At 54.4% G+C, this 20,521-nt stretch overlaps 6 protein-coding genes across 6 annotated transcripts; 2 read left to right on the top strand and 4 right to left on the bottom strand.

Moving 5' to 3' along the window:
• Nucleotides 1-4,828: 4,828 nt before the first annotated feature.
• GLRG_09691 (major facilitator superfamily transporter) lies at nucleotides 4,829-6,451 on the top strand (the record flags this gene model as incomplete). Its single annotated transcript, XM_008100376.1, has 3 exons — nucleotides 4,829-4,923; nucleotides 4,980-5,107; nucleotides 5,160-6,451. The coding sequence occupies 3 exons, from the start codon at nucleotides 4,829-4,831 to the stop codon at nucleotides 6,449-6,451; spliced, it is 1,515 nt and encodes a 504-aa protein (XP_008098567.1).
• A 270-nt stretch (nucleotides 6,452-6,721) lies between these two features.
• On the bottom strand, nucleotides 6,722-8,992 carry GLRG_09690 (copper amine oxidase; the record flags this gene model as incomplete). The annotated part of the gene is made up of 4 exons (XM_008100375.1): nucleotides 6,722-7,107; nucleotides 7,179-7,659; nucleotides 7,743-8,630; nucleotides 8,705-8,992. The coding sequence occupies 4 exons, from the start codon at nucleotides 8,990-8,992 to the stop codon at nucleotides 6,722-6,724; spliced, it is 2,043 nt and encodes a 680-aa protein (XP_008098566.1).
• A 1,502-nt stretch (nucleotides 8,993-10,494) lies between these two features.
• GLRG_09689 (uncharacterized protein) lies at nucleotides 10,495-11,469 on the top strand (the record flags this gene model as incomplete). The annotated part of the gene is made up of 1 exon (XM_008100374.1): nucleotides 10,495-11,469. The coding sequence occupies one exon, from the start codon at nucleotides 10,495-10,497 to the stop codon at nucleotides 11,467-11,469; it is 975 nt and encodes a 324-aa protein (XP_008098565.1).
• Nucleotides 11,470-11,726: 257 nt separating this feature from the next.
• GLRG_09688 (uncharacterized protein) lies at nucleotides 11,727-13,205 on the bottom strand (the record flags this gene model as incomplete). The annotated part of the gene is made up of 1 exon (XM_008100373.1): nucleotides 11,727-13,205. One exon carries the CDS (start codon nucleotides 13,203-13,205, stop codon nucleotides 11,727-11,729), a length of 1,479 nt encoding a protein of 492 aa, XP_008098564.1.
• Nucleotides 13,206-14,770: 1,565 nt separating this feature from the next.
• Nucleotides 14,771-15,478, bottom strand: GLRG_09687 (CFEM domain-containing protein; the record flags this gene model as incomplete). Its single annotated transcript, XM_008100372.1, has 2 exons — nucleotides 14,771-15,084; nucleotides 15,208-15,478. 2 exons carry the CDS (start codon nucleotides 15,476-15,478, stop codon nucleotides 14,771-14,773), a joined length of 585 nt encoding a protein of 194 aa, XP_008098563.1.
• Nucleotides 15,479-17,671: 2,193 nt separating this feature from the next.
• GLRG_09686 (uncharacterized protein) lies at nucleotides 17,672-19,276 on the bottom strand (the record flags this gene model as incomplete). Its single annotated transcript, XM_008100371.1, has 6 exons — nucleotides 17,672-18,095; nucleotides 18,199-18,229; nucleotides 18,293-18,357; nucleotides 18,424-18,541; nucleotides 18,601-18,973; nucleotides 19,034-19,276. 6 exons carry the CDS (start codon nucleotides 19,274-19,276, stop codon nucleotides 17,672-17,674), a joined length of 1,254 nt encoding a protein of 417 aa, XP_008098562.1.
• Nucleotides 19,277-20,521: the final 1,245 nt, after the last annotated feature.

Genomic DNA, 20,521 nt, shown 5'->3' with positions numbered 1-20,521 from the left:
CCGCGGTGGGCGGTGCGTGGCGTGCGAGTGGCTTCTTCCAGGGTTTCTGAGACTCGGCTGTGAGACTGCAACACTGGCTGTGTATGCGTCTGGTTTATTTGCGGTGCTGTGTGTCTGGTCGTGATTGCGCTGAGGAGCAAGGGGGGGTTTTGGAGAGAGTGCGAGTGACGAGATGCCCTCTTCGCTGACTGATGAGCGTGATGACGAGTGATTGTGATGTAAGGTCGGACTCGACTGGATGACCGACTGCACTCCTAATGGGCCGTCTTAGTGTGGTGACAGTCGTGTCTGGTTGGGTAGGCGTGAGTAGTAATCGGCCTATGAGAAGACAAATGAAGCCAGAAGGTAACCCAGGAGTCTGCCAGCTGACCTCACGAAACTGGGCCTGTGACCTAATAGGACCCGAGGACGGTCTTGGGTATTTTGTTGACGCTTCCTGACGCTGCCGTGCTGCTTCTGCGACTGCTCTTGTTGTTCCCGAGGGATGGTGCAGTCCCGTCGCACTTAGACTGAGAGGCAAGTCTGCTTTTCAAGGGCTCTTGGGAGAAAAAAGAACAATCCGTGAAACGCGGTGGCCAGGCGAGAGGAAGAGGTTTTGTAGTTTGGGTCGTTGGTACTGGGCGGAGGGTTGGGGTGTGTGGATTAGGAAAATCAGGCTTTTTCCGGCAAGATGAAAGCCAGGACAGGGTCTCTCTCTTTTTCTTTTCTTCTTACGGTTGAATCGGCCGAGGAAGATGGTGGTGTTGGTGATAGCGTTTGAGCGATGATCCCAGCTCGCCTGGCGCACTTCACTTGGGATGGTGCCAACGGCCGTGGTAAACTTAGTGACGAGATGGCGGCTGTTGGTTATGCCACGGACGGGTGTTCCGCTGCTCCCCCGCATGCCAAACAATACACCAATGGGGAAATAGAAGTGCGCCCGAAGTTGAGGCGCAAAGCCTGTTTCCCGTGCTGGGCAAGCTCTCTGGCTGCGGCGTGGACGCTTTGCCTTTTTTCCATTCACAGCTCCTTCTTGTGATACCAGAGTGGTGGTGATGGAGAGGCAGACAGCGAGGGCTGTTGTTGCTACAAGGCTATTCCTTGTCGACGGCACTCCCCGACGTCTGCAACGCTGATTCTTCGCGCTGATTCCACGCATGTGGCCATCCTAGACCTGGTCCAGGGCATCATTCTAGCCTCAGTGGCCCCCAGCCCAGCCCGCTTTTGGACTTTTGAACCTGACTGTCGCCGCTTGGGCAGCCATCACCAGGGAACAGACTGGAAAGGCACGGCCGTGAGCTCCGTTTCGGACCATACCTCTGCCCCTCGAATACAGCTGGGTCCGCGTCGAGAGCCAACAAAGGCCACCATGGCTGCGCTATGGATCGCGGTCCCGTCGTTGGGCCTGAACGGATCAACGGGGAATGGAATTGATGGGGGTGATGGGGATGCCACACAGCGATGCCACACAGCCGGATGGGTGGGTGGAAAGAGGTTAATTCAGTCGCCTGTGGGATGAACTCCCAAGCTCGCCGCTGCCGTTCGCTGTTGAGTCTCTCGGTTTCCCATCTGGTCTGGCCTGGCCTGTACCTTTGGCATGCCATCCCACGTTCACATGTTCACCCGTCCCGTCCCGTCCGATTCCTTGCGTTTCTCTCGTTCCTCTGCTTTTGCTGAGGAGGATTGATGACTGGATGTTACCGTGCGTGCCTTCGTCACTCTGCGTTAGGGGGGAACGCTTGTCTGTCTGGCTTGCAGGTGCTGTGAGCTGAGTCCGTCTTTGCGCGGGGGTTCGCTTGACCGCCACCAGCCCTGTTCGATGACGTCGGGCATCAAATCTGGACCAGTCGATGCCCGTTGCCCAACCAGACGCCGACCCTAAGCCCCTTACATACCTAGTAGTCGACGGGCGGCAGTGAAGGGATGCGTAAGAGGAGCCCCTGCTTCTCCATGATAGTGTGTTATCCGGATAGTAAGGGGACAATTGTAACTCTCCACCGCTGGATCGAGACGCAGCTTGGGTGCCCGATGGCGGCCCTATTGGTCTTCGGAGTGCTTTCGAGCCGGGGTGATCCTGCCTCTGACGATGGAGCATTGCAACTTTGCGCTCACGTTGTTCTTTTTGCGTCGGTCGATTGGTGATTTGTCAATTGAGGTTTCGTTTCGTTTTGGTATTCCGTGTTCATCATCCGTCATCCACATTTTTGAGCCTGGTAAGAGATGGATCTGAGAGCGGTACTAGAAACTGGGAAAGGGCCATCTGTGCCTTCCCTACCTAGGGAGTATTCCCTTGGTTCCTGCCTGCCTGCCTGCCTGCCTGCCTGCCTTAGGGAGTGCATCCAAGAATCAGAGATGCGTTATCGGTATGAATGCTTATCTGCTTATGTAATCGAGATGAGGCCGATCGCACGTGAATGCCCTCGTTTCACGGGACCTCAGGTACGTACCCAGCCACATACGTATCGTAGGTAGGTATCGTGCTGTGCCGTGGTAAAAACATGTCAAATCACCACTCTTCGCTCCGAGGTTCCTGGCCTCAACTGCACTCCCAGATCGATCGGCATCCATCCATGCAGACCACACTCAACTGCCGGCTCAAAGGACGAATTGCCTGGTCGTCATTATCATCCTTCATTTTAAACCTTGCTCGCGGTCACCGGGACATCCCTTCAGCACACTTAGGTGCCTCGAGTCAAGAAGTCGTCGGTCCATCATGGTGTGTGGCTGGCTTCCACCAAGCCCCACAACAACGCCTGCAGCAGCAACGGCAGGACGCGCATGCACACGATCGGCTTCCAAGGCCTCTGTCCGTTTAAACCGTGCGGTTCACGACTGACGAGCCTCGAGGCGACATAGTCTGGCTGCGAGTTCTCTTGCGGGCCACGGCCCATACTTCGTACCCTCAATAGGCGGTTGAACCCATGCCGTTGCCGCCATTAAGCTTAGCTTATTCCGGAGCTACCCCAGCTTTCAGGCCCCGATGCGTCTGTCTATTGCTTGTTCCATACCAGTAATGCTGACGGTATCGCGACCTGAGCCTGTCGTGGAGGTCCCCTTGCTGCCATTGCTTCCTTCTCCGAGGTTGGCCTGCGGAGTACTGAATGGCACATGTCGAGCAAGGCGCTCCCGGTCTATCGAAAGGCATCAAGTGCGGGTTGACGGTTCGGAAGACCAGCGCCAATGCTCATTCTTGTCGGGAAACAAAGCATGCCTCTTCCGAAATCGGGAGCGGCCATCTTCAGCCGCATCAGATACTGGGCGTCTCTCCGAGCCTCGAGCGTGGAATGGATTATTGAACAATGACATCTTCATCAGTTTGTTGTCATTCATAAACCCTCAGGAGCGAATTATCCGAGCTAGGGATTAGCAGTCGAGCCCCTTGCCACTAAGTCGGCAAAAGTGCTACTGATAATTATTAACCCGGCTTCCTGGGTTACAGCGTTATCTTTCGGAACCTAGGGACAGGGCACCGGCGTCTCCTCTTTCTGCCATCGACAAGCCGCGACAGACTGGAGACTGGGAATCCACTAGACTGCATCTTGAGGACCCTGACTACGACCTTGGAGCTGAAGCGTCGTCATTTTGACGGTTTCCCGCCGTAATTGTCTACTATCCTCTCCAATCTAATGGGTCTGTCAACGGGTTTAGGGATGGCACCTCTTTTCAACCCAATGCGGTCCTCCTGTGGTCGAGACAACATATGCCGCACTGGCCCCACGCGCACACACACACACACACATGAACCACTGATGGTGCTACCTACACTGTCGCTCACGGCTCATTGATCAGATGAAGAGACCTGTCTCCGTGCGTATAGCACGTTAGAAGCTTTTACGCGCTTGCTGAGGAAGATTGCCGACGTTCGAGACGAGACGGGAATGTAGCATGATCTGCATTTCTTCCCAGGTACCCCGAGTCGCGTCCAGTGAAATGTGATCAACTCAACAAGAAGCTATCCGACAGTGTACAAAGTGAAAGCGGTCGTCGTCGTCGTCGTCGTCGTCGTCGTCGTCGTCGTCGTCGTCGTCGTAAAAAAAAAAAAAAAAAAAAAAAAAGAGATGCTGACAGAGTCCGCAGTTTGGCTGCAATCTGCCATTCTGCTGCGTGGTCATCCGCATCGCTACGATGGCTTCTGTCCAAATTCATACCCTCAGGAACGACGCGTAAACATATATCCATCCACCAGCGATCACGTATCTGTTTCTGTCCATGAAACCAGATGCGTTGCAACTCTTGAAGTTGGTCAAGCTGCCATCCCAACACGATATTGGCAAATGGAACGACGTCAATGGCTGCTTCAGCTCCGATGTGGCAAGACAATGGATCTGCATCCAGGGCTATCCTGCGCAAGCCGAAACAATTGGCCTTGGTGCCGAGCTCACACCCGAGGTTGATATCAAACGACGCGAACATTTGGTTTTGGTGCCGCTTGCCGAGCTCAACCCGAGGTTTAGAATATACAGCGGCGACAAAACAGTGTGGATATGAACGGATAGCCCCGCGTTGCAGTCTGGGATAACAAATTAGTGCCTCCACCCGCAGGCAGAAGGGGGGGGGGGGGGGGGGGGGGGCGGGGGAGGGAAAACGACAAAGACTATGGTGAAGTAGATATAATAACGGGCTTGCAGAATCTCTTTCTCATCATCGATTCACGATAAATACTTGGTCGAGCAAACAAAGACACGGCATCATTCCGTTCGCGACATACGCCATTGTCAATCTTCCGAGGTACACCATCCCTGTTATCATCCTGATATCCAGCCCAGGCCAAACAAGGTTTTCACCAGAGGGAAAAGAAAAACAAGAAAAAAAGATACCCAGCCCAGCGGCACAACGGTTGTTCCTCACGATGAGCGACGACAAGCCCACGGTCAAGAATGCCGGCAAGATCGCTGCCGACATGACACAGAAGTCGTCAACTGAGGCGAAGGACGACCCAGAAAAGTAAGACTTCGCTACCGGCGCGCAGCCAGGACGGCTTGGCTGACTTCTTATGTAAGGCACGCCGAGCAGTCTCTCAGTTACGATCCGGCCGTTGAAAGAAAACTGAGGTTAAAGATTGACCTCATGATCGTCCCCACCGTCGCCCTGCTGTACCTCTTCTGCTTCATCGACCGGGCCAACATCGGTGCGTCCTGTTGGGTAAACCACATCGCCACCTCTCCAGCTAACACTCCCAGGCAATGCCCGTATCGCCGGTCTCGAGAAGGATCTCGGCATGAAGGGTCTTGACTACAATGCCACCCTGAGCATATTCTACATCAGCTACATCCTCTTTGAAATCCCTCTCAACATCCTGTGCAAGCTGATGGGGCCCGGCTGGTTCCTGCCTCTGACCACCTTGCTGTTCGGCATCTGTTCCATCGGCACCGCCTTTGTGCATACCGTCCCGCAGCTCATGGGCGTCCGTTTCCTCCTGGGCATCTTTGAAGCCGCCATGCTGCCCGGTATCGCATACTACCTATCCCGCTGGTACCGCCGCGCCGAGCTCGCTTTTCGCCTCAGCTTATACATCGTCATGGCGCCTTTGGCCGGTGTCTTTGGCGGCCTCCTCGCCTCCGCGATCCTCCGTATCGACCACTTTGGTAGCTTGCACTCCTGGCGCATGATATTCGCCATTGAAGGCATCATAACCATCTGCATCGCCCTCGTGGGCTTCTTCACCCTCACCGACCGTCCTGCCACGGCCCGCTGGCTCACGCAGGCCGAGAAAGACCTCGCCGAGGCCCGTGTCCGCTCCGAACGCGTCGGCCAGAGCCACGTCCTCGATAAGATGGACACGCGCAAGCTCCTCCGCGGTATTCTCTGCCCAGTCACGCTGTCAACTGCGTTCGTTTTCCTCCTCGACAACATCACTGTGCAGGGCCTCGCCTTTTTTCTGCCCACGATCGTCAAGGGCATCTACCCGATGTCGTCCGTTGAGCGCCAGCAGCTCTTCACCGTCCCGCCGTACATCACGGGCGCCGTCTTCACGGTGCTTATACCGTTTCTGAGTTGGCGTATCGACCGGCGGCAAATCTTTTTCATCATGTCGGCGCCCATGGCCATGGTGGGCTACATCATGTTCCTCGCCTCCAAGGACCTCTCGGTGCGCTACGCCGCGACCTTCCTCATCGCGTCATCCGTTTTCGCCCTGGGCGCTCTCACCAACGCGCAGGTCTCGGCCAACGTCGTGTCCGACACGGCGCGCAGCTCGGCGATCGGGACGAACGTCATGTTTGGCAACATTGGCGGGCTGATCTCGACGTGGTCCTTCTTGCCGTGGGACGGCCCGGACTACCCGATCGGCAATGGGCTGAACCTGGCGACGTGCAGCATCGTCCTGCTGACCTCGACGCTGGCCCTCATCTGGATGAAGCGGGACAACCGCAGGCGGGAGGGACTAAATATCCAAGAGGAGCTGAGCGGTCTGTCTCAGGAAGAAGAGAGCGAATTGGACTGGAAGCACCCTTCGTTCAGGTGGAAGGCGTAATCGTGGTCATGCAAAGGTGGCGTTGCACGATGTGCCAGAAGGGACGCACGCGATAGATTCAAGTATTATATGTCATAAAGTTGAAACTGCCATCTCGTCATAGGTGTACATGCATCTAAGTACTGGCGACTTTTGTAAAACGTGAGACAACGCCATAACTCTCTCTCGCACTTATCCATATCGTCAGCATTCCCACCCTGCCCACCCTATCCTATTTTGAAGACGGACCATCCCCAAAGTCTTGGCCCTCACGGAACCGGACCAGCTAGCTCACAGCTTACTCTTCCCCGGCGCGCAGCACGACCCGGCCGGCTCGGAGAAGGCCAGCTTGCTGACCCTGTCCGTCGCGTCCAGGACGCCCTTGTTCCCGGCGGCGACCTGGCTCGGGGTGCTGCAGTAGCTGGGCGGCACGTCGAGGACGGGGTTGCTGGCGAAGAAGTTGCGCGGCCGCAGCAGCAGCGTCATGTCCTCCCTCGGCATCACGGGGAAGTCTTCCGGGGACGGGATGTGCGTGACGCCAAAGGTGTGCCAGAGGACGATGTCCTCCTGCTCGATGTTCTCGGAGCCGTCGCCGATCCACTCGGGGAGGCCGCGCGAGGGCTCGCCCGAGGTCTGCGGGACGTGGCGGCCCGCGGGCCAGAGCTCGTCGTCGCGGTCTGTGGGGGGGGGAGGACGTTTCGGTTAGTTTTCTATGTCTTGGGGCTCTTGGGACGCCAGATCGACTTACACTTTGTGACGTGGACCGCGTGCCTCGCGAACCCGGCGCGCTTCCACACGAGGGAACCCTCCTTGGGCAGCAGACCCGGCACCTCCCTGCTGACGAGCTTGTACGACACCGGCTTGCCGCTGTAGGGGTGCAGCTTGTCCGTGTTGGCGATCTCCCAGGTGCGGCTCGTGGAGGCGTCGTAGTCGGTGCGGGCCTTGCCCGTGGTGTCGAGCTTGGTGCGGCGCGCGTAGAAGGCGTTGCCGTAGAAGTTCTCCGGGGAGCCGACGGGCGCGTCGGAGGCCACGGCGTCGACGGCGAAGACGGTGTTGCGCGGCCCGTCGACGTTGGCGTCGATGCGCAGGCAGAAGAGGTGCTGGTGGTTGTGCGCGTTGACGCCCGGGTACACCTGCGTGCCCCAGCCCTTTGTGTCCTCGCCGGGGTTGATGGAGTAAGTGTTGAGGATTCCCGTCAGCTTCACCTCTGGCTGGATTGTTCCGTCTTGCTGAAAAAGGGAGAAGGGGTGTTAGTGCTCGTCTGTCTCGCATGGAAGGGGAGGGGGAGAAGGGGGGAGAAGGAAAGACGTACGTGGAAGACCCATTGGATGACGTATTCGTAGTTGGCGGCGGTGAAGATCTGCTGGATGACGAGCTTGCGGCCGCGCGTGACAATCACCGAGTCGTCCCGGAAGTCGCTGTGCTTGAAGAGGATGCCGCTGTCCTCCTCGTGGATGCAGATGGCGTTCTTGATGGTGCGCACGCCGCCGGCGCGGGTCGGGAACTCGGCGTCGAGGTAGTGGATCTCGCCCTTGCAGTCGCAGCCCAGCGACAGGCTGTTGGTCATGTAGCCGGCGCCGTACTCGCCCAGGTCGAAGGCGTGCTTGCGCTGGTGGGGGTGCTCCGGGTTTCCGTAGGGCACGACCATCTCGGCCAGCGACAGGCGGTAGAAGACGGGCCGCACGTTGCCCTTGTCGTTGAAGGTGATGTTGCTGAGGACGATGCCCTCGCGGTAGTTGAAGCCGATGTGGAAGCGCCAGTTCTGCCACTCGATCTCGCGCCCGGACATGCTGAACGAGACGCCCTGCGGCTGGGTGATATTGATGGGCTTCAGGTCGCGGCGGTAGCCGCCCTGGCGCTCGACGGCGGCCGGGTGGTAGTCGATGGGCGCGGCCTTGCTGAGCGGGCGGCGGACGTTGGGCACGTCGATGGCGACGATGGCCTGCTTGTCGGCGTCGTAGATGGGGCAGAAGTCGAGCGGGTACTGGTACTGGCAGGTGTCCGGGTCCGGGCGGTAGTACATGAGGGCCTGCTGGAGGCGGACGGTGTTGCCGTGGCGCTCGTCGTAGCCGATGGTCCACGGGTCGCAGTAGACCTTGTGCATGTCGGAGGCGGGGATCCCGGAGATCTCACACTGCTCTATGACCTTGGGGTCGGTGCGGCAGATGTGTTCGACGAGCTGCAGCTCTTCCATTGTGATCTGGGAGGGGAGGTCTGTCAGTCGTCCGGCGGCGGGATGGCGGGATTTCGCAAGGGAGGGTGGGAAAAACCCACAATCGGCTGCACGCCCTCCATGAGCTCCCACTTGGTGATTGCGCCAGAGGCGATATCAACGAGACCATCGTATACCTTGCCGCCCTTGGCGATCACCACAACATCGGCAATGCGGCGTGGGAGGGGCGTCGTGGAGGGCGAGGCGAGCCATCTGGTCAACTCGGCCTTGCGGGGCTCGTGGAGGGAGACGACGTTGAAGAAGACGTGGCCGTGTGCCTCTTTGACGACGGCGATGGCCTTTTCGATCTCGGCCGACGAGAGGGGGTCTAGGGGATGCGGCGGTGCCATTGTGTGAGTGTGGGGTTGTGGTGTGTGATTTCCGGACAAGTGACGGGCTTTGGGAAATCAAGAGGATGAGAACTGAGGAACATCAAGAGTTTGCATTTGAGGGTTGGGGGTTGTTGAGCTGTAGATAAAGCTTGCATCCCCGACAAGGCCTCTTAGCCAGACGGCGTTGATAAGCGCGCTCCATCTCATGCTGTGCGCCGATTCATCCGCCGTAGACGACCAGCTCGGCGACGCAGCTAGCAGAGACATACGGTGCGTCATTGCAATGACCAAAAGAGTGCCGTATGTCCCAATGACTTCAGTAAATCCATTGGAGGAGGTGGAGATGGACCAGGGGGATGACAACCTCCAGGATATGATTCTGATAAGAGCTCGAGAGGAGCTTGGTGTTATCCAAGGCCGCATGGCTGTATGGTTGAAGCTTCGGCGCGGTCTCGCTCGGTTGGACCCGATAAGGATGGTTTCGAACAGCTCGTGCATTAGCCTGGATTCTGGCTGTAGCATCCCCGAGCAATCGCATCAGCTCAAGCGCGGGGAGACGGCCAGACAAAGAACGGAACGTGAGGTGGGGAGGGGGAAGGGCGAGACGAGGGGCTGGATGGGGAAAACCTAGACGATAAGCTCTGGCTGCTCCGGCTATCTTATCAGAAGCGGGGCTGGATGGACCCACATGCCGGCACCGGAGACGGCATGAAAGTGGGGCGGCCGGGCTCAGTATCCGGCAAGCGGTATCGCTCTTGGCCACTCAGAAGATTCCGGGTAAAATTACTACTTCAGGTTTAGATTCGTTATCCTCTCTCATCCTCGTGCCAACACTTGACTGTCAAGGTCTGCTGCCGCTATCTAACACCGATCACGGCAAGCAGTCTCCGCCTTGCTTTGAGTGCGAAAGTGCGACCACGCAGAAGAGTATGTTGGGGGCTGGAATCGGGATGGCCCCCTACTGAGGGGCGTCTGGAGTCTTGAGTCTTTTCAACTTTTTTTTCAATCAGTTCAATCTTTCCATGCAATCTTCATTCAGTCTTGTCACTCGCCTGCAGCAAGTGGAAGACGGTGTTGCAGCATGCATGCAAAGGCCGAACAATCGGCGTTAAGCATTGTCAAGATGATGTCAGCAAAATTTCGGCCGGAAGTCGGTGACTGCATTTTGCTGCTCCCTCCGTTGGCATCATTAGCCACACCGTCTGACCTCCATGCTCTCTGTAGTGGGATCCCTGCCTGACACCAGCCTCAATACGGTCTCTACTTTCAATCTGCCCGGGGAGTTTTTGTTGGTTGGCTCCAAGTTGAAGCCCTCGATCATCATTGCCACCAATACAGCCTCATCGTGCTCCTCTGGAGAACTGTTGTCTCATCCAATAAGCACTCAACACTAGCTCTTTGTTGAGTGACCTGAATCTCTAGTAGGCACAGGACAGCATAGGGCTTTTTCTCTTAAGGTCTACACCTCGGGTTGAGGCCTCTCTCACCCCTGCAGGTCTCCAGAAAGTTGACAACCGGTCATGGCCTCCTTTGCAACTCCCCTGCCGCAGTCAAGCCGGTCCGAGGTCCTCGAGTGGCGCTTCCCGAAACCGTACCACCAGTATGTCCTGACTGGCAAATCACGGGCGGCATGGCATACCTCATTCGTCATACCTCAGCTCAACCTCCTCCTCGACGCGGGCCTCGTCGTCAACAACCTACGGCCCAAGCACATCTTTATCACGCACGGCCACGCCGACCACTGCTTGCTCATTCCTGCCTTCACCAAGCGGGAAGATCCGCCAGACGTCTTCTGTCCCGTTGAGATGAAGAAGGCCCTTGAAGACTTCATCCTGGCCAAGACGCTCCTTAACCGTGGCGGGCTGTACACGAGCGACGATGCAGAGTCGCTAGGGCTGCCGTTAGATGGCAAGGGCGTGGACGACGAGGGGCGCACGGAAGGTGAGAGGGCGTTTCTGGGCACCCACAAGACGACGGCCGTCAGGCACGGAGACGTCGTCCCACTGCGGAGGCTCAAGGGCATGGACGCCATGGTGATCCAGTGCGACCACAACGTCCCGAGCGTCGGCTATGTCTTCACCACCACGACCCACAAGTTGAGACCCGAGTACACCGCCCTGCCCGGCGCGGAGCTGAAGAGCCTCCGGCTGTCGGGCGTGGAGCTGACGGCGCCCGTCACAACGCCCGTCTTCGCCTTTCTCGGCGACACCACGGCGTCGACGCTCGCCGCCGAGCCTGAGTGGCTGCGGCAGGGCATCCCCGTCGTCATCACCGAGTGCAGCTTCCTGTACGACGAGCACGACGCCCAGGCCGAGAAGACGAAGCACACCAAGTGGAAGGACCTCGAGAAGGTGGTGCGCAAGTGGCCGAAGACGACGTTCATTCTGACGCACTTCAGCATGCGTTACAGCAATAAAGACGTCGTGAACTTTTTCAAAGGCCTCGAGGACGCGCCGACGAACATTGTAGTTTGGGCGGACGGTCAGCTGGAGTGAAATGATCATTAGACTAGCATCATTAGACGGACCATATTTCTGGCGAAAAGCGACCATTGCGAGTAAACGTATAGACATATACAATCCCCATCAAAGCATTGGCGAGAATGCGGCTTTTGATGGATAGTAAAATATTGCACACAGTCCAGAAACCGACACAATGAGAAATGGCCAAGCTCATAATACTCTGCCGGGTTATCCTACCGCCTCAATGCCCGGCCATCTCGGTTACATGAAATCCTTTTCCATCTCGTTCCTCAACGTACCTGCAATCCCCTAAACACGTCGCCCATCGTCGCTTTCCACAAATCCACGAGGTAGTTTGTCCTTGGCGCCCAGATGCCCGTCCCGAACTTGGGCAACACCTTCATAGAATTTTGCAAGTAGGTGGAGCTGAGATTCACCGCGACATGCGGCTTCATGTTGAGGTTCTCGGGCTGCGGCGTCACCGACCTCGCCCCCTTCGCGTCCATGGCTCGCCACAGCCTGACTAGGTACGAGCTGGTCGCCTCAGCGCCCAACGTCCAGGAGGCATTGGCGTACCCGAAGATGAATGCCATGTTCGGGACATCCTGCAGCATGCAGGCCTTGTAGGAGTACTTTGTGCTCACGTCCACGGGGACGCCGTCGACGGATATCGAGATGGAGCCGGCGAAGCGTATCCTCAGCCCCGTCGCCGTGATGATGATGTCGGGCCTCAGGGCCGCTCCGCTTTTGAGGACGATCTCCGAGTCAGTCACCCTGTCGATGGTGTCCGTGACGACGTCGGATTTTCCTGAACGCAAGGCGGCATAGAAGTCGGCGTCGGGACACACGCACAGCCGTTGGTCCCAGGGATTGTAACGCGGCTTGAAGTGTGGGTCGACAGGCACGTTCGGCGGAAGCTGCAGCTTTGCGGCGCCCACCAGGAGTAGTCGAGCGGATTTTGGAAACCATCGGCAATAGTAGTAGAGGAGGGTGGTCAAGATGAAATACTGTATTCGGAGAAATCGGGCCGTGAAGGTCCGTGGCAAGACGGACATGAAGAACCTCGACAACAGTCCCCTCCGGGACGGCATGCTAAAAATGTATCCCGGGCTTCTCTGGAGCATGGTGACGTGGGCTGCATCTGTGGCGATATTGGGTAGCAAGGTGATCGCCGTGGCGCCGCTCCCGACGATGACAACGTTCTTGTTGCGATAGTCAAGGTCTTCCGGCCAGAATTGGGGGTGGATGACTTGGCCCTTGAAGTCCTGGATGCCGGGTATCTCCGCAGCCAAGGGTTGTTTGTAGTCGTAGTACCCGGTGCCGAGGACGACGAAGCGAGCCGAGAATGTCTTGACCTTCTCGTCGCCCGTCGTGACTTGCAGCGCCCACCTGAAAGTGTCCGAGTCCCAATCCGCGGAGACGACCTGGTGTTGGTACCGGATGTGTCTGTCGATGCCATGCATCGATGCCGATTTCGCTAGGTACGAATAGATATCAGGGCCATCAGCTAGTGGTTTATCGCCTTGCCACGGATTCCATGAGAACCCGAATGTGTAGATATCGGAATCCGACCGGATACCGGGATACCGAAATAGATCCCATGTCCCTCCCAGGCGGGACCGTCCCTCCATAATAGCATATGTGGCATTTTGCGGCCCATTTGCTTGTAGATAGTATGCTGTGTTGATGCCTGAAATGCCTGCACCCACGATGATGTAGTCAAATGTTTCGTCGACAGCAGACGGACCGGTGTTTGAGATTGACCCCATGATAGAGGCGAGGAGGATGCCGATTGTGTGCGTCCTTTTGGTCAACTTGATGTAAAGACGGGCAAACAATAATTTGACAGCCCCTAAAGCCACGCGAGGGTCTCCGGGGCTTTATTTCATTGATCATTATAATGTCATGTGCTGCAAACCATTAAACTATTCATACCCTCTCTACCCACCTTCGGATTCGGAACGTTAAATCTCCTGATACAAGGCGAGCCGTTGACAGTTGCGTTTGAGTTTTCCATTTCACGTCTCACAATAAACTTGCCGAGGTTGTTTGTCGATTTGGGACGAAACTTCGAAACGCGATCGTTGCTGCTCTCGTGTTTTTACACTATGCATGGAGAGTCGCACTCGGTTCAGGCCCGTGGTCCAGCAGCGAATCCGACTAGCAAAGTGTGTACATCCTAGACACAATTGCCTCGGACTGTCCCGCACAACGCGCAGCTCCACGATTGCCTCGGCTGATCATCGTCGTCGATCGAGGCAGATGAGCCATCCAGTGGCCGTCCGAACGCCGCTCAGCCGCCCTGGAATCCCATGTGCAAGTCATGTGCGTGTGAAAAGTGTATTCTGACAGGAGAACTCTTGGACGACAAGTTAGGTAGATTTATGGGTAGAAGAGCTGCTAAATCAATGAAATAGCATCACGACTGAAGTATCTACAATTGATGTGGATGTACAGCGTATCATAGGATTGACTCCTGTCGTGATGTATATTGGTGTGGTTCATAATGGTAGCAACTACGAACCCACTCTTGTTATCCTAGCTACCGAAACTCTTGGGAAAACGCCGAGTTCTTCTGCATGACCTGAGATCGGCCATCCAGCCCGGGGTGACGGGCATAACCCGCTCGGCCCAAGGTGGCGGGAATAACCCATCATCAACACTATTACAACTTATTTACATAACTAGGGATATTGTGCACTTCGACGAAGCAGTAAACTTACCAAGCTGTCGGGATGCAACCGTGTGTATTAGATTTAGAAAGCAAATAGCCTTTGTAAGAGAATGCATTATTTTTCATAACTGTAAAGGAGTGGTATTGTCCTCGTTTCGTCTTCTCGTATGTGGCACCTTTCATCAGTGCAAAAGTGTCTCTCCAATTGTGAAGGAAGAAGAACAAAAGGACCAAGATGTGCATATTCTATAATTATGATTAAATAAACGGCCCCGGCCCAAACTCTGGAGAGAACTGTCTAGACATCCACAAGGGATCGTCAGGGAGATCTAGGCGGATACCATGTCCAGACGCCCCTCGAGTTACCTGCGAGAGGATCTGGCAATGTTAACCCACTCCCGGGTTCGATAAAGATAACTGTGTCCGTCATTGGTGGCGAGAGTCTGGTCGGAGTTGTCCAGTGTTGTTTATAGAAGAAGAGTCAGGCTGAGTATGTAGGTCGCCGGCCTCTGGGTATATCCGTCTGTAAGTCATGATGTAAAAGTACCGTATTAGAAGCAAAAGAGTTGACCGAATTTTCCTGTCTCATGGCCTCCATATTCATCCAAGATGCGGCTTTCCAATTGGACCGTTCTTGTTATTCAATATGAAGCCCCCCTCTCAAGATGACATGGCAACAGCTATCGCCATTCCGACGATGCTGTACAGGAGTTTGAGCTTGGATCCTGACTGGAGTTCAGCAGCGTTGACGGGCGACGAAGTCGAGAACGGAGTGGTAGTAGGAGGAGGGTTCCATCCGTCACCTCCACTGCCTCCTTGCGTAGCCGATGCAGGAAAGGGTGATCCGCCACTTCCTGAATGCGTTGCTGACGCCGTCGCCGGTGATGATCCGATGCCAGAGCCCGATATCGCGGAGACGAATGATCCAGAAATAGTTTGACCGCCGATCTGACCTGCTCCGGCACAACCGCATACTTGACGATGGTTAGTTACCGGTCTAAAAATCAACACAAAGCATCGCCGCTGCTCAACGGCCAAGAAGAATGGATTTAACGACGAGACGAAAAAAGGAAACAGATCAGTCGAGGCAAGCCTACCAGATGATGCTCCGTTGATGACGGCCTGGAATGACGCGGCCGGGCATCCCGTCGCGACGCAGGGTTCAATGGCAGCGTAAAGAGCCGCTTCTTTCCCGCATTGACAAGAGAAGTCGAGACTGTCGCAGCCCACAAATGAAGCGCCCTCCGTAAAACAGCTCTGGGCGCATGATGGGATCGCGGTAACCGCAACGCTTGCGCAGTTGTCTGCCGCCGTGGCACCGCCCAGAAGCAGCGCTAGGCCGGTGGCGATGCCGATGATGTCCCTCATGATGATGTTTCTTCCTTTAGTAGCCAGGAGTAGGTGGATGAGCGACTGGGATTCGAATGGATAGGGAATTGGTGAAACGAGAAATGCTTCAAGGGGTCTTCGTGGACATGGAGATGGAGCATCCAATTCGTTCCGGAAAGTCTAGAGGCATGCAGGAGGAGAAGATGACGAGCTTATTTTGCTGTATAGGCCAAAGGAAAACCATACATAGCAGAGGGGTGAGAGCGGAAAAGGGGTTATAGGAACCGGGAGTCACATTGCTTTCCCTCACCCTTGATCCAGACTTAACACTAGCTATTAAGCTCCCTTTTGCCCTCTCAGCTAGACCTCACAGCTCAGCTGGCCACCTCGGCAACCAGACAAATTCCCCTGATCGTACTTTTCACATGTGCCCTTCTAGCCGACAGCTTGTCGGCATGAAATCATGTTTCTGTTAAGCCATATGGGGAAGATCATCGCGAATACGACACTAGTTGGAGAGATACCACCCACATCGCACCGGAATACCAGTCGACGTTTGCTCTCCAATTAGTCAATATCTCGGCAGGTCTTTCCTCATCGACATTTCCCCGCAATTACATCCGGGAGGTTCGGGCGCTGCTTGCCGGTATGGGGAAAGGCGCGGGGAAACTGACAGGGATATCAAGGGTGGATGATGCTGATCCTTGGCCTTGATGCTACCGCAGGTACTCTTCTGTCAAGCCTTTTGGTGTGGACGAATCGTTTGTCCGACGTGGCCGTAGATGGACGGCTTTCCATTCAAATGTCGGACGCCGGCCAGACCAAAGGGGCCTTGTTACCAGGCGAGGGGTGGCAGGGAGTGAATGGGGTTCGAACCCTGCTGATGTGATTCGACCTGCAGGTTCTTGACCACGAGGTGGTAGCGCTCGCAGAGAGAACCGAGGTTGCCTAGAAGTACATGCGACTGATATGTGATTGTGCTTGAGTTTGGTTCCCAGCTCGTATTGATGGGGGGTGTGGTGGTGACTTGAACAGCGACATTTTCTGGCGTGCCAATCGAATCCACACGAAGCCTCTCGGCCTTCATTGAGCTTGGACTCGTGGCAGTAAGGCGCACCTAGAGTTTAGTCACTCTGTTGGTTGCTAGTGGCAGCCCTCGCCAATACTGGCCTTCATAACCAATCACTCGTGTGAAGCGCCAGGACTCTGAAATCGACCTGAAGACTGTGCGAGTACCTCGTGTGCGGTTGGATACCATCATCCTACTTAGCAAGAGCCAAAACGAGCCTAAGACTACGAAGACTAAGGAAACTCGGTCGTTTTAGACGCGCAGTACAAGATATGGCAGCTGGTAATTGAACGGTGGATTGTGAAGGTGTTGAGAAGTAATAATTATGGAAAGTTCAACGCGGGAGCCTTATTCATCATTCGTGATTCTACTCGGAGCCCCACGAGTTCAATTTCATTCTCATCCGAGAATGTTGGTCTTTGGTGCCTTATCGAACCTACATGTATAGTGAGATGGTCAACATGGTTCCATGGTAGAACGATGATTTGCTGTCTGCTGACTCGTGACGCGTTATATTGGCTTATAGTCCAGGATTCCTGGTCGACCACCACTCACCCAGGGACTCGCCTATGACTGTGTCGTGTGCAAGCTCAATCGCCGATATGTTCCGTAGATCCCATCAGTCATGTCTTATGTCAATTTGGGCTACTGGAACCTTACGCAGCGTCCCAGTCACTCGCTTTTGTATTGTGACTTATACTGTGTTTTCCCATTGAGGTTTTGTATCTAGATCTCTGTTCCTCTCAGTTATCATCCTGCTTGGGCTGTTACATCATTATGAGTCCTGCAACTGGGCAATCTATGCTGCACTTGGTAGTCTACGATCTGGCGTGGTCAAGAAGCTCCATACGGCGGATGTTTAGTCGTCAATCCGGCGTCCATGCCGCAGCAATTATCCTTTGCTTTGATGACAGTCTTGTTGGTCAACGTATCTCGAGACGGCCGATTCATTGCCCCAAATGTTCAAGTTTCTTTAATAGATTTCAGAGTTCCTGCCATTTGTTCCCACAAAAGAAACGCGCTTGTAAAGTCGACGCCCAATCCCAAGTCTCTGAATCGGCTGCATGCTTCGGAACTCGAACTCAAACCGTGTTTCTGGGCTGGTTCAGGGACGTCTCTCGATGGTTTTGCTCACTGATTTTGATTACTATTTAAAACATTATCTAATTCGCGGGGAACGCCGGGTGATTCGGTGGGCGGGTTGAAAATTTCACCACCACTGTTGTCGTTATTGATCCGCCTGGGGCGTAGTCTTTGATGATCTGCAGTCGTTCTTCCGGCTGCATGCTTGGCATAGAAAAGTCGGACGTGCAAGGGGTCGTACTGCTGCTAGCCCTGCTGTACGCAATTTTGAACTCCCTTTCAACCATAATCATTTCGGGTGCTTGTGTCGAAAGACTAGATCCCCTCCCCGCCTCCAGATCATTGAATCCATGCCAGCTTTTGCCTTGCGATCCTCTTGATATTCGAGAAACAGTGTCGCTCGGGGACGAAGCTGGAGTTGACAAATGGTCCGGGAAGTGATGATCGACTAGGGGTTGGAGTGCCGGGATGCATGCCGCAATAATAACGACATTGGCCTCGAGACTATGATCTATCGTCAGCAAGAACGGGGAGAGCATGTAGATAAAGCCAGAAGTCTCAAAATTGCTTCTGTTTTGCCTCATCAAGGGTGACGATGTCATCTTACCTTGTCCAAATGATAAGATCTGCGGAGTCATCTGGACACCCGTGTAAGCAAGCGCTAAGTCAATGAGGATGTGTTAGCAAGGGAGGACACTTGCAGGTGAAATCAGGACTGCCAAGAGACTTCAGTCTCGTGCATTTGAAAATGGCTGTAAGTAATGCTCTGTCAAGTTCATGTCAGTCCATGTTAATTCCAACAGCATGGAAATACCTTGCCATGCAGACATACAAAACACCGAGAACCAGGGAAATTGCAAGCGCAAGTCGTTTTCTTCGAGTTACTTTTAGCCTCCGCACGGCAAATGCAGCGTAAATAGCAAGGTACCCGTTCGTGGCAGCTGAGATGGCTATTTTGAGTTGTTAATACTAAACGGCGGGGTGGTTATAACTTCCATCATTAGCTTACCACTGGTGGATATGGAATACGCAACCGCCCTTTCAGGGCCAAGACACGCCGTCTTGGTGTATGTTATTTGCACCACTGCCTCTTGCGGGCATTCCGCATAAAGCCCAATCACATTTCCCAGTAGTCCAGTGACACACAACAACACCATTATCCAGAGAAAAAACCGATGAAGTCGGTTTGGTTGAAGAAGTCGATTAACCAGGGCTACTATAGCAACCTTCGGAAGCGCCAGGGCAATAATTCCAAAGGCAAATGCCATCACTTGCCACCGAAATGCTTCCTCTTTTTGCGAATCTGTGAGAAGGGCGACATGTTTGCCATGTCCCAGCGAGACAGCCTTGAGCGTGGTACCGGTCGCTGTCCATCCCGATGCCTGTCAAATTTGGATCGTTAAAACCGCGACATGCAATACAGGGGTCTGTGGAGTCCATACCACTGCCAAAAGTAAAATCCCGTCGTCGTATTGGATCCGTCTTTGTACCCATCCCTTGACAAATAGTCTCGCAAAGGCAGGCAGTGTAGAAATGATCGTTATTGGTACCAGGGATGCCACGATGACTGAACCTATGCTATGATTATCCACAGTGTCGGGAATATTGGAAGTGTCAGCATCAGGCGGCAGTGTAGGGAATGGCAGTATTGTCGATCTGGTTATTGCTTTGTACAGCATGTACATCATACGCGCTGACGCGGAGGTGTTATTGACGATATGTGATCATGATACACTGTACGAAATCAGGTTGCTTGCAAGACAAAATGTCTGAATAGAGCACTGGAAGAATCTTGGATTCGGATTTCCGGGAGGGAAAGTTAAGGATGTTGGCCACTTGAATCGCGTCACATTCACCAAGGAGCATGAAACTTGCACCCTGTTCAATGAGGCAGCAAGACTAAGCCACTACTTCAAGCATGGCGTTCCGTAGCTACCGGTATGGCTGGGACCTGAGGGAATGCTGAGTTTGCCTTCATCTGATTTTGTGGTTGGGTGAAGGAAACATGAAACCATCCGGCAAGCGAGGGCTCTGGAATAGGACAAACTCTCTAACCAAAGGGAGCATTCAATGAATCACAAAGGGCTGTGACACACCATCTGCAAACGGAGTTCAGCTGAGAAACCCGAAGTAGCGGGACAGTCATTGATCGAGATTACCCAGTTAAAGAGGTCAGTGAGTCACGTAGGCAGGTAGGCCACGAGATATGATTGAGCCCTAGCGAGGCACTAGGCTGATTGCAGCCGCGCTACGGAGCGATCGAAGGTGTTCTGAACTATTGCGGAAGCGCCCCTAAGTGCTCGCTTGGCCGAGATGCCAAGTAAATAGCCATCGTAGGTCAAAAGTGTTTCGTCCATTGTATCCGTATATTAGTTAGAATTAGCCCAACACCATTTCCGGAAGAGGATACCAGGACGTCTTGGCGCAAAAAAAGAACGCACCGAGAAACTAGGTAACTACTTCAAAGTATTCTGTCTCGGTTCTAGACGCAAGCCATAGCTTTGACAGCCATTGAGTTAACTGAATTAACAGGCAGTCAGTGCTCTGAGCTGGGCTGCATGCTTTGACCGGTATGCTCAGATGATCAGGGCGATTGGCAACTAGGTAGGGGGAGTACCGGTAGCATGTTAACGCTGCGTCTTAACTGGAAGGAAACTTTGTACTCGTGACAGAGTACCATACAGATGAGCGAAAATCGCCAACGACTCCAAGCCATCAAAGGTATTCAAATGAAGAGACATGCATTCGTACGTCATCATGTATCCTTCAGACCAATAATGAGCTGAGAGTGCGTAGTAGACCTTGCTCAAAATGAAGGGCACCACTAATGTCAACGACAACAATTCTGGCCAAGCTGCAAGTCATAATCTCATAAGCAGTAAGACCAAAAGGGTATTCAGTCCTTACAACAAGATATAAAAATTGAGTTT

The sequence above is a fragment of the Colletotrichum graminicola genome (genome assembly GCF_000149035.1).
Source record: "Colletotrichum graminicola M1.001 genomic scaffold supercont1.51, whole genome shotgun sequence".
In the NCBI taxonomy this organism is placed as follows: Eukaryota; Fungi; Ascomycota; class Sordariomycetes; order Glomerellales; family Glomerellaceae; genus Colletotrichum; species Colletotrichum graminicola.
This window is presented reverse-complemented; position numbering and strand designations above follow the sequence as displayed.